Source organism: Sarcophilus harrisii, chromosome 2 (genome assembly GCF_902635505.1).
Source record: "Sarcophilus harrisii chromosome 2, mSarHar1.11, whole genome shotgun sequence".
Lineage (NCBI taxonomy): Eukaryota > Metazoa > Chordata > Mammalia > Dasyuromorphia > Dasyuridae > Sarcophilus > Sarcophilus harrisii.
This window is the reverse complement of record NC_045427.1, coordinates 134613359-134626434: the sequence shown is the minus strand read 5'-3', so window position 1 is coordinate 134626434 and position 13076 is coordinate 134613359. Positions and strand designations below refer to the sequence as shown.

At 38.4% G+C, this 13076-nt stretch overlaps 1 protein-coding gene across 20 annotated transcripts in view; it reads right to left on the bottom strand.

Annotated features, from left to right (window-relative positions):
* DMTN (dematin actin binding protein) overlaps positions 1 to 13076 on the bottom strand; it is a 47892-nt gene that overhangs the window by 8579 nt on the left and 26237 nt on the right. For all 20 annotated transcript variants that reach the window (XM_031950841.1, XM_031950840.1, XM_031950855.1 and 17 more), the window contains 6 exons: positions 6504 to 6548; positions 6059 to 6161; positions 5553 to 5609; positions 5199 to 5351; positions 3865 to 3989; positions 2442 to 2547 (listed from right to left, as the gene is read on the bottom strand). In XM_031950841.1, the coding sequence (XP_031806701.1) occupies positions 2442 to 2547; positions 3865 to 3989; positions 5199 to 5351; positions 5553 to 5609; positions 6059 to 6161; positions 6504 to 6548 (589 nt within the window). The remainder of the gene's footprint in view (positions 1 to 2441; positions 2548 to 3864; positions 3990 to 5198; positions 5352 to 5552; positions 5610 to 6058; positions 6162 to 6503; positions 6549 to 13076) is intronic.

The following is a 13076-nucleotide window of genomic DNA, read 5'->3' as shown; positions in this document are numbered from 1 at the left end:
AGGGGGGAATGAAAGAGGGAAAAAAGAATAAAGTAAAAAAAGGTACTCAGCAGAGAACAAAAGAACTATACAAGGAACAAAAGAAAAGATGGACATTCATGAATATAATTTCTTCTAATATACATATATTTTCTTGATCTGATAATTTTTATTTGTTATTACATATTTGGAATCCTCCCTGATGTTCTGCTGGGAACATGACAATACTTGCTTTTGTTTCATTTTGTTTTGTATTCCTTTTCTTTTTTTTTTTCTTATTCTGTTTTTTAAAATAAAATAATTTTTTTAAAAAAAAAAGATACTATCGGTAATTTTGGAGAGAGTAATTTCAATTAAGTAATGACATAGGAAGCCAAATTGCCAAGGGCTGAGTAGTGAATGAGAAGAATGGAAGTAATGAATATAGACAGCTTTTTCTAAGAATTTGGTAAAGAAAGGGAGGGGAGTCAGAAGATCTGAGGGTGTCCTCAGATATGGTCTACAGGAAGAGTAGACTCAACTGCAGTTGATATTGAATAAAATTTTAAGGGAGTCTTGTGCATGTTGTAGGCAGCAGGAAGGAACCAGTTGTTGTTTGTTCTTCCTTCTTGAAGAGGACCATGTCATCAAGGAGACTTAGATTTAAGTGAGGGAGGCTGTGCAGGGTCAACCTGCCTCACGTCCTCCTCCAGAACCATCTGAATCCAGCAGCCAGATTTGGATCAGGACAATTGGAGATGGCTTGGATGCAGTGGGAGACCTTGGCCTTTTTAAGCTAAGGTCTTTAGTAGATATCAGATTAACTGACAATGTCCATCTGTAGTAAAGGAAAGACTGAAGATTGGAGAGAAAAAAGGAGGATGATTGAAAGAGTAATTGAATAGAATGGGATGAGATGGAATGAGACCAGCTAAATGGCACACATGGAGGGGCTGGCCTTGATTGACTCTATTGTTATCAGAGTAAAGGAGTCAAGCCATTTCTTTGAGAGATTTTGAAATGAAGAAGAGACAAGAAGCCCCCAGAAGACAGTTTCTATTTTCTCAGTTGAGGGCAAGACTGGAGAGAGAAGTGTGGGAGTTGTAGGAAGAAAAAAGGTTTAGGAAAGCCTAGATGAGAAGTGGAGAAAGGGAATAAAAAGACTGACTTGCAGCAGTGAGGACCCAGTTGAAGTTAGATAACATAAATTCTTAGTGAGCCCTATCTGCTCAGTTTTGTGACCTGTACCAGCCTTACTCGGCAGCATGTATATAGAATCAGAAGTGGCAAATGGTAAGACTAAGGTTGGGATTTGGAGCTATGAATGGTCAGTGGACAAGGAAGCAAGGTTTGGAGGATAGAAGACAGAGTAGAGTTAAATTGGTTAGTATGTGAAAGGGAAGAGGTGAAATAAGAAAAAGATAATGACTTGAGGAAGTACTGGGGGATGGAAGGATTAGAGATCTTTGGGAGAGGTTGAGGCAGAGGGAGAGGTGGAATGACTTGTGGATTAGAGTTAAATGGAGGATTGTTAAGAGCCTTGTCTTATCTCTTTTTATATCATTCCCAGAACCCAACACAATGCATATGCATAGTAAACAAATACTGTTGAGTTGGGCCCCTTTCTTCCTTCCTAGAAGAGGTAGGAAACTAACTGGGTATGAAACATTGTATATACTACCAATCTTAGTTCATCTATTCATTTTACTGAACTGTTTTTTAAAAATATATATATTTTATTATCAGGGATGATTCATGGGAGGGAAGGAGTGGGGGAAGGAGGATATTCAGAAATGAGGGTGATCCAAATATAAAAGATGCCTAAAATTTCAAAATTAATTAATGAATTAATATTTGTTGATTCAGGCAGTATAAAGCAATAGACTTGACAACAGGAAGATCTGAATGCAAATTCTTCCTCAGTTATTTATTTCACCTTGGGCAAGTTGTGTAACTACTCTTTGCCTCAGTTTCCTCATTTGTAAAATGGGAATAATAGCACTTACATCCTACATAACACATATATGTCAAATATACATTTAACATTAAAAAAAACTCCTTTTTTTAGGTTAAGCATTTTGCAGACCTTAAAAGCTACACAAATTTTTTTATATTGTTTATTGATAAGTTCCTGATCACTCTCATTCACATCCATTACCTCTATAATGCTGTAGTAATTATAGCTTATTGTACCCTTAGTTATATAACATCTTTTATTGTTTACTATTGTTTTTCATGTGTCAATCTTGTCTCCCTTCCCTAAATGAGAATGAGTTTCTTAAGAGTAAAGAAAGCAATTTTTCCTCTTCTCTCAGATGTTCATCAGTACCTAAATGTGCTAGGTATATGATCAAAAGTACTCAGTAGTACTGAGTCCTATTAAGTTCCCCCAGTTCAATAATAAATATTTATTGATTTATTGATTCTGGTCCCTAGGGTTGAGTGGAAGACTTGGGATCTAGGATTCCCTCAATAAAACTTACAAGTATGAAAGGGTGTTCGGTCAGGCAGGGAGCGGGTTTTCCTACGAATGGGTAAGGACTTTTCCATCTCCTCCTTCAGGATCATCTTCCCCAAGTTGGAGGTGACCTGTAACAGGAAAACTGTGAATAGATACTGACGCTTGGGATTCCTCTGTCTCATTTCTATAAGGAATAGATATGGAGGCCCAGTAGGGACCATGCCAGACAAAGGCAAGAAATCCTTGTGGGGACTCCTAAAACCTGAATACTTTCTTACTTTTGTCCCATGATCTCCTACATCATAGCTTCGATTCCTGTGAACATAGACATAGACTCCACTCTGGCTAATAGAAGGACCTCATTCCTTTGCCACTTCTTTTGCTCAACCACAGATTAGATAAGAGAAGCATAGTTCTTTGTGCTCATCTCCCACCTATAATGCTATTGTCTCAGTTGCTTCCCCATGTGCTCCTTCCTTTTTTCTTCAGCCTTGCAAAATCCCTAGGTTACTTCAAAACAATTTTGTTCTCTCTCTTACTAAATCTTTCTTGATGCCAGTCCTGTACCCCATTATTAATCATTATTGTTACTATTATTAATAGTTCTCCCTCTTTAAATTACATTGTATTTATTTGTATACATAAAGGATCTCTTCTCCCTGCTTCCTAGCACATAGGAGAATATAAGCTCCTAGAAAGCAGGGGATATTTTTGGTTTTTAGTCTTTATAGCCCAAGTACCTGGTAGGATGCTTTTCTACACAGCAGGTAGTTAATAAATGTTCGTCAAATTCAATTGGATTGTACCCCTGAAAATTAAGTGGTGTTGTGAATAGAGCGCTGGACTTGGAATCAGAACCATTCATCTTTATGAATTAAAATCCAGCCTTAGACACTTACTAGCTGTGAGACCCTGGGAAAGACACTTAACCCTGTCTGCTTCAGTTTCCTCATCTGTAAAAATGAGCTGGGGAAGGAAATGGCAAACTACTCCAAATGTCTCTGCCAAGAAAAACCCCAAATGGGGGCACAAAGAGTTGGATATGATTCAAACAACTGAATAACAACAACAACATTCCTGGAATAACCTGGAATAGCCTTCTACCCTTCTAGCCATGATCTGCCCTTTCTCTGTCTAGTCCTTCATCCCTTCAAAAGGTCAGGCTGCTATTGCCCTGGTCTAGAGAGACCCACTCTGCCTCTGCTTCTGTTCAAGCATTTTTCCCTTCAAGTTCCTTTTCAGGAGAAAATAATAATGTACTGAGTCCAGGCAGTATTTTCAGGTCATTTCTTGCCCTCAAGAACATTATATAACATTTGGCAGGAAAGAGCCTTCCTCACACATTCTATCTAATTGAGTCACTTTTCCAAGATGGACCAGATGAAACCTGCCACAGGGGTTAGGGAAAAAATGGATGTGAGGCCCAGGAAAAAGTGGAATGCTACCTTACTGAGTTCCTCTTTCTGTCGCTCCCTTAAAGCCTTGATGTCTTCCCCTGAGTCATCATCTTCCTCCTCCTCCTCCTCTTCTGCTCCTCTCCGAGATGCCTTCCGCTTCCTCCATTCTGTCTCTGGAAAATGGAGCAGAACATTGACTGGTGTGCTTTAATTGTTCTTTCTTAGCTATAAAAAATGATTGGGGTAGCAGAGAGAGGAGAAATATATGGGGAAAAGACTAGTGTAGAAACACAAGACATCAGGAAAACTTTAAAATGGAAGTAATCAATCAATCAATCAATTATTTGAAAAAAGAAAAGATTTAAGAGTCAGTTGATCAGTCAACTCAACCAAGTTTTCTGGAGTGCCTACTGCATGCTACATACTGTGTTGAGATGTAAAATGATATAAGATCCAGTCCTTGCCCAAAGAGAGCTCCTATTCTATTAGAGGAAACACACTAACACAAAGAAATATATGGTAAAAGTCAAATAAATGGCACAGTTTATGAGGGCTCAGAGAAAAGGGGAGATCATTGGAGGTTGTGGTAGTCAGAATAGGTCTTAAAAGGGGTGGTAAGGAACTATTGTACACAGTAACAGCAGCACTGTATGATGATCAATAATGAATGACTCCACTCTTCTCAGAAATAAAATTATCCAAGACAATTCTAAAGGCCTGATGATGAAAAGTACTATCTACCTCCGGAGAAAGAACTGATAGAGTGTGAATGCAGATCGAAGCATATTATTTTCATTTTGTGTGTGTGTGATTTTTTTTTCCTTTTGGTCTGTTTCCTTTTTTTCACATGACTAATATGGAAATGTTTTATATGAGTATACATACATAACCTATATCAAATTGCTTTTTGTCTTAGGGAAGTGAGAGAGAGGGAGAAAATTTGATACTCAAATTTAAAAAAAAAAGTTGAAATTTGTCTTTACGTATATTTGGAAAAAATAAAATACTATTTTTAAGAAGAACAAGAAGACAGGTGGGAAGCATTGTGTTGAGGAGAAGAGGATTATAGAAACCCAAGATCTTGGAAAACAGATTATAAAACATGTCTTTCCTCTATATAGAGTTGGGGAATAGCAGGGGGTGGGGCCAGGCACTATAAGCATGATATATTGTATACAATGTCAAATGTCGTCCAGGTATCAATAATGTTTTACAAATTAAGGTTCAATTAGAAAGTGGATTGGGAAGGGGAAGTATACCTAGAAGTGTATAAAACCAAGAGGAATGAATAAAACTTAACCATAAAATTATTTTAAAAAGTGGGAACAAAAAGGAACTTGTGAGTGACATCCCTGCAGTTCCCCAGTCCCTACCCCTCATACCCACAACAGCCAGAGATGGTGGACATGGCCAGTAGTCAGTTTCAATCTTAGCTGGTTGATTGGGGTCGGGGGGCTGAGCTGCTGGGAACTTGGATGACTCGATGATGAGGTCCTCAATGTGGTGCTTGCTCTGTGGACTTGTTCCCACAGACTCTATAAAACCAAGAGCAATGTAGACAATTAGCACATAGCCAAATTCTTTCCTCTTCCTGTCTCCCGTCCATCATACCCTCTGCCCAAGCTCCCTTCACCCCATCCTTTGTCCTAACTCCTTTACCATCCCACCTCCCCCTAATTCTCATGCCTCTAGAAGCCTAATACAAACAGGGGAAAGGAATATGGAGCAAGTCCTACCTCTCTGTTTATAGATGGGTGGTTTCTTGTAAATGTTAAACTCAGCACGAGTGGTCTCTGATAAAGAAACAAGACAGAATGAAAACAAGAGCATGTGGAAGCAAGAAGGGCTTAGGTAACTTGATGACAAAAGAATAAAGCCAAATGGAAGGTGAAAAGGAAGTGTTTGGGCAGGAATTCCTTGGGAGTTGTTCTATAGTCCAAGGCACAAATGGGAAAACTTCAAAAGAAAGAGTCAGTAATTGGCTTGGGGAGAGGGGATGGTGTTAACCTACACTCCAGGCGTTTTCTGAGTGGGAGAGGTAAAAACACTGACTCACCCATCTCAGGAGCTATCCTCTACTGAGCTTACCATTAGGGTAATTCTCCCAGTCTCCTCTACACAGGTAGTCCTACCCAGTTTCCTCAGCTTCGCCAAGGAGGGGATTGTGCTTTTGGTGCCTAGTGTCAGGAAAAGTCAGGTCTAGAGGAAAGGAAACATTGATGATGATGATGATGAAACTTACCAGGTCGGTGGAAATGAGGCAGGCTGCTCCGGGGGGTCCCACTAGTCCTGGGTGCAGGGGTCTGAGACACAGTCCCTGGTGACCTGCTTTCTGGCCAGACCACCTGGACACAAGAAGATGAGCTCAATGGGGACCTATTTGTGGTTCCTTCCACAGCACCCTGGTAGCCCTAACCTCAGCATAAAGCCATGACACACAGAGATCTCAAGAGAAATGACCAGGGGAGCCACTGGCTCAAGCCATGAATGTATCCCATGGATTATATAGACAGACAAAGAACTGGCCTGTGATATGAGCTCTGTCTAGAGTCTCCATATAAGAAAGATTCTTAGTCCCATGATTCTCCCATGGACTATATAGAATGTGAATGAGGTACCAACATGTAACTAATATCCTCAGTATGGTGGAATATAAATGACCCAGATGAGGGGGACGACAGACTTACCTCAGGGGATGGTGGGGGAGATGTAGATTTGGGTGACAGAGAGCGCTGTGAAGGTATAAGGATTTATGTTAGAGATGTCTGGCACATGATAGGCATTTGATAAACATTTATTGGTTATTGATTAAAGAGGTGACCCTGATGCTCATTCTTCCTGGATTGCTAAAATGCACATCTCCATTCCTTCAAGTATTGTACCCATGCCTTGTCTCTTTAGACCAGGAGCTGTTATGGCCTTAGGGCCATAAATAAATTTCATGGAGGTTCATAAACTTGAACGTCAAAGAAAATATATATTTTTTGTTTTCATTAACCTCTAACTGAAAAAAATATCATTTCTTTTAATTATTTAAAAACATTACTTTGAGAAGAGTGCACAGGCTTCTTTAATTGCCAAGAAATTTAAGAACCTCAATCTTAGATGAATTTTCGTATCTATTTTTTCATTCTTAGATCCCCATGGCCTATCTTTCACATAATCTCCTCTATAATAATTTCAATAACAATAGCCAGCGTTAATCTAGAACTTTAAAACTTATAAAGCAATTTACAAACATCTCATTTTATTCTAATAACCACCATGGAAGAAAAGTGTTATTATCATCCCGTTTTTACAGATGAAAAAACTACAGCCAACATAGCCTAAATGACTCTTTCCCAGGGTCATATAACTAGTAAGTGTCTCAGCAAGACCTGAATTCAGGTTTTCCTGACTCCAAGTGCAGCACTCTATATCCATTGTGCCACCTAGCTGCATTTTCTTGTCATATACTACTACATTCATCTTCAACCCCATCTATCTGTCAGGCAAGCATTCATCCCTTAACACAAATTGTCAAAAAGGACCTTAATGGGGTCCTTATTCTAACCATATCAGAACAGTTATTCCTTGTAGAGGAATAGCCTTCTCTGTAGCCTTCTCTGGCTAATGGTTATCTAGATATCATTTGAAGACTTCCAATGAGGGACCTACCATCTCCTTTATCCCCCTTTAGACCAATCCTTTTATATGTCCTTTATCTCCTTTAATTAGGGTGACCCCTTTAAGAAGAGGAATTGTTTCATTTTTCTACTTGTATCTCTGGGTCTTATCACTATGGTCTTCTCATGGCACATGCTTTTTTCAATCTTTTTATTATTATTATTATTTTGCTGAGGCAATTGGGTTTAAGAGACTTGCCCAGGATCACACAGCCAGGAAGTGTTAAGTGATTAAACCAAATTTGAACTCAGGTCCTCCTGCCTTCAGGACTAGTGCTCTATCTACTACACCAATTGAAGTTGCTCCTTCAATCTTTTTTTAAATTAATTTTTCTTTTTTTTCCCAACCAACAAAAATTTGTCTTCTCTCCTTCCCAACTCCTATCTCTAACTGAAGAAGAAAAACAAGTTCTCTGACACAAACATGAAAAGTCAAGTTCTTTAATCATTTTCATTCATTCTCAAAATAACTTCACTTTGGGATAGCTTTAATTAATTAATATATCACACCTAAAACCTGCCTCTTTGCCATGCATTTCTCTTCATTCTATCCTTTGGGGCTAAGAGAATAAATCTCATTGTTCTCCCACAAGTGGTTCTTCAGATGCTTGAAGACAGCTAGCATATCATGGCTACCCCATGTCATCTTTTTTTTTTAATTAAACATGTTCAAGGTCTTCAAATTATCCTTATGTAAATTATAATTAGTCAATTAATTAATGGAAATTAATTTATTAACAGTGCTTCATACAAAGCTTGATAGCTATGATTACAGATAGAGAAGTAAGATAGTTGCTTCTCTCAAGGAAAATATGTTAATGGGAAGACAACAAACATACAGGATATGGTTTTAAATTCCCATTCAATTTTAGTCATCTTTAGACATATTTAAGTCTTTTTTTTTTTTATAAGGGGCAGAGGGAGATCAAGACATGTGATTTCATTACTGTGGACTTCTCCTTGAATGAAGATTCTCTCCACCAACTTAAGAGTTGTTTGGAGGCACTAAAAAGTTAATTGACTGACCCATGGTCTCATAGCTTCAATATTCTTCCTGATGGATCTGTCATATCTAGGCTGGCTTTAGTCATGCTTCGTTTTACTCTCTGGCCACCTTCTTGCCCATCATTTTTTGATCTTTTCGTCTTGAATGTAACCTCCTCTTGTCTTCCTCCCTACTTTGGGTTCTGAAACCATAATCAAATCACTGCTGCCATCTCTACTAGAAAGGGTATAATAATTGTATCCCTTATGGCTTCACTCACCATCCTTGTAACTTGTCAAACTTATCAATACCCCTCCCTGGCCACTACTAAATGTATATCTTGTCCATTAGAATGTAAGCCCCTGCAGGGCAGAAACCTTCTCACCTTAATATTTGCATTCCTAGCATTTATCATATTGCCAGGTACATATAAAGCATTTAATAAATGCCTTTTCATTCATTCATTAAGATGTATAGAGCCTCAAAAAGTTATCAAACGGTGTATACCCTTTGATTCAGCAGTGTTTGTATATCCCAAAGAGATTTTAAAGGAGGGAAAGGAAGCTGTATGTGCAAGAATGTTTGTGGCAGCCCTGTTTGTAGTGGCTAGAAACGGGAAACTGAGTGGATGTCCATCAATTGGAGAATGGCTGAATAGGTTATGGTATATGAATGTTATGTAATATTATTGTTCTGTAAAAAAAACAATCAGCAGGATGATTTCAGAGAGGCCTGGAGAGACTTACACGAACTGATGTTGAGTGAAATGAGCCAGGAGATCATTATACAAGACAACAACAAGACTATACGATGATCACTTCTGATGGACATGACTCTCTTCAACAATGAGATGATTCAAACCAGTTCCAATTGTTCAGTGAGGAAGAGAGCCAGATGCACCCAGAGAGAGCACTGTGGGAACTCATTGTGGACTACAACACAACATTCTCAACTCTTTTGTTGCCGTTTGCTGGCATTTTATTTTGCTTCTCTTTTTTTTCTTGTGTGGCACAATAATTGTATAAATATGTGTACATATATTGGATTTAATATATATTTCTACCATGTTTAACATATATTGGACTACTTGCTATCTAAGGGAGAATGTGGAGGAAGGGGAGGCGGGAAATTGGAACACAGGGTTGTGCCTTGCATAAGGGCTAATGTTGAAGAATTGTCCATGAATATGTTTTGAAAAATAAAAAGCTTTAATAAAAAAAAAAGAAGGTGTATAGAACTTGAAACTGTCCAACTGGAAAGGAAATTAGCAGGACTATCATCTCCTTCATTGTAGACATACTTTTATCCATGTAGCCTAAAACTGCATTGGTTATACTGTTTCTAGCTCCCTTGTTACATTGTTTATGCAACAAGTGTTTAAAGGCACCTATGGTTTAGGGCAGTGTCCTTAATGCCTTTTAAAGAGCAGTTATAGTTCTTTGCCTATAAATTTTACAATTTAATGGAGGAAGATAAGACCAACAAAATGAAAAAAATACAAATTATTTTGACTAGCATTCAAAGCTTTTCACAATCTGACTCCAGTTTATATCTTTTATCTTCCCTTAACTTACCTATAGGTAGCCTCTGGCTCAAATGATTATTATAAATTACAATACAGTTATATTTCACTTCTTTCTAACCAGGTTACCTTCTCTTTTTCTCTTTGTTTATATCCCATCCATCCTTCCGGGACTCCCTACTGCAGCAAGTCTTTTCTAGCCACCTGAGCAGTTATTATGACAAAAGACAATCCTACAGTGGTTCCTTAGAGAAGGCCTCAGGGAGAAGAAGCTTGACGGTAAAAAAAAAAAAAAACAACAAAAAAACCTTAAGATCATGGCAACTGGTTCCATCACTTCCTGGCAATTAGAGGGAGAAGAAATGGAAGCAGTGTCAGATTTTATATTGTTGGGCTCAAAAATCACTGCAGATGGTGATCGGAGCCATGAAATTAAAAGGAGCTTGCTCCTTGGAAGGAAAACTATAGCAAATTTGGACAGCATACCAAAAAGCAGAGACATCATCTTGCTGACATAAGTCCATATAATCAAAGCTATGGTTTTTCCAGTAATGATGTATGGCTGTGAGAGTTGGACTATAAGAAAAGCTGAACATTGGAAAATAGTTACTTTCAAATTATAGCATTGGAGAAAACTTCCAAGAGTTCCTTGGACAGCAAGGAGATCAAATCAGACAATATTTAAAGAAATTAATTCACACTACTCATTGAAAGACAAATATTCAAGGTAAAGCTTTGGCTGTATGAAAACATCAGACTTAATAGTGGAAAAGACCCTGTTTTTAGGAAATATTGAAGGCAAAGGGAGAAGGGAAAGGCAGAAGATGAGATTAATAGATAGTGTCAGGGAAGCAAAGAACATGAGTTTCTACAAATTGCAGGAGATAGTGAAGGATAGAAGAGCCTTATGTGTCATGAGGTCATGAAGAGCCCAACATGACTGAATGAATGAAGAGGAAGAAATCTGCAATCATAGCTAAACTAATCCTCCTCTTCCCTCTAGTTTTCCTTAACCTGAATTTTCCCTGAACAGACTTAGAACTCCAGCTGTGGCCCTGGATCCCAAGAAGAATCTGGGACATTGAGACTAGGAATGAGGGGAATAGATTCTTTATGAATTAACATGTTCTCTTCTTGGGGAATGCTATAGCTTCTTTCCTAGTATTAGTTAATAACTTGTTGAATAAGATGTGCACTTACATCTATGGATGCTGCAATGATTTTCAGCACAGATGAGGAATCTCACCTGAGTTATTTATGATCTGTTCCTGGTGATGAGAAGTCATTGTAAAGGGCAACACAGTGCTAGGTATCTAGTAGGCACTTAATGTTTATTGATTGATTAAGGTAGACATGCATCAGGCTACAGCTATAACTAATAGGGATGATCAACAAGAAGCACAACTTTAGTTGAGGAGGGTGTGGTACCCTCCTCATGTGGTAGAGAGACAGAGACCCCAACAGCCTGTCACAATGCAAAGTAAGGCAGAGGTGGGGTGGGAAGAAGCTCACTCCAGCAGCCATCTGGTAGTTTCCCATTTTAACTCAATTTTCTTGCTAAGTGGCAAATGTTGTTGTTTCTAATGCTGCTAAAAGATTCTGCAAGTGCTGTTGCTTACTTCTAAATTTGGAGCCCTAGGACAAAGCTCCGGTCACCCTGCTCTAGCCATTTATTTCTAAATAATATCTTTTTAAGTTATCTATATCTTGCTTCCCCAGCTAGATTTTGTACTTCCTGAAGAAAGGGACTCCTGTCTCCCCAAGGCACCTAACTTAGAGAAAATAATTCTAATTCTGTTGAGTACTAGTACTTTGATGAATTTTCCTGTCCTTAGTTTCTTCTGCATTTGATGAATGATAATGATAACTGTGAGCAGTTAGGTGACACAGTGGATAGAATGCCCAGCCTTCAAATCTAGCCTCAGTAAGATGTGATCCTGGACAAGCTACTTAACCCTATTTGCCTCCATTTCCTCACATGTCAAATGACCTGGAAAAGGAAATGGCAAGCCATTCCAGTATCTTTGCCAAGAAAACCCAAAATGCGATCATGAAGAGTTACACTCCACTAAAAAACAATTGAACACACGATAATAACTGCCCAACCTACCTCATAAAGTTAATTTAATGATCGAGGGGAAGACAGAAAGGAAACATTTGTTCATTACCTACTAAGTGCCAGACACTCTGCTAAGTGCTTTACAAATATTATCTCAAGGAAATGTTTTATAGGCAAACGTAACTACTCTAAAGGAACGTGTGCATCTTATTTATTTGTTAGATCTCTAGATGAGACTGTTTTGAACATAATAGTAAATAACTAGTAGTAGGTAACATTTATATAGCAGTTACTATGTGCTAGGCTCTGTGCTTAGCACTTTACAATTATCTCATTCGATCCTCATAACAAGCTTGGGGGATAGGTACTATTATTATCCCCTTTTTATAGATGAGGAAATTGAGGTAAACACAAGTTAAGTGATCTGCCCAGGGTCACACAGCTAGTAAGTGTCTGAGGCCAGATCTTCCTAACCACTAATCTAGTGCTCCAACCACTGTCCTTGGGTTCTGATCCTAGCTCTTCTAATAATTAGTTCTATAGCTATGGACTAGTCACTTCCTCCTAGTCTTCGGTACCCTGTGTAAAATAGAAGAGGTTGGAATAAATGCCCTGAAAGTCCTTTTAGTCCCAACATTCTGTTTGCTTCTATATCCTAAACAACAACTAATAGAAAGAACTAATAGAACAAGATAAATTTAAAATGTGTTATTTTAACTCATAGTAAGAGTAAATTACTACTGTTAAGCACTTAATTAATACTAGTTATCATATAAGGTCATAGAACCAGAGTTAGTTGTTGCAGAGGCCCAGAGGGCAAGAAAATATTTTGCTCAAGACAGGCTGGGGAGTAAATGGCAGAGATAGGGGTCCTCTGACTCCAAATCCAGCATGTCTTCCCCATGCAATTTCCTTGGGTACACTTCCCATTTCTCATCATCTTGAATCTCTCTCCTGCCTAAACAAGATACAATGAGAGTTTCTTCTAAATAACTTATTGTTTAGAGGACACTAAGCTCAGTGGCAAAG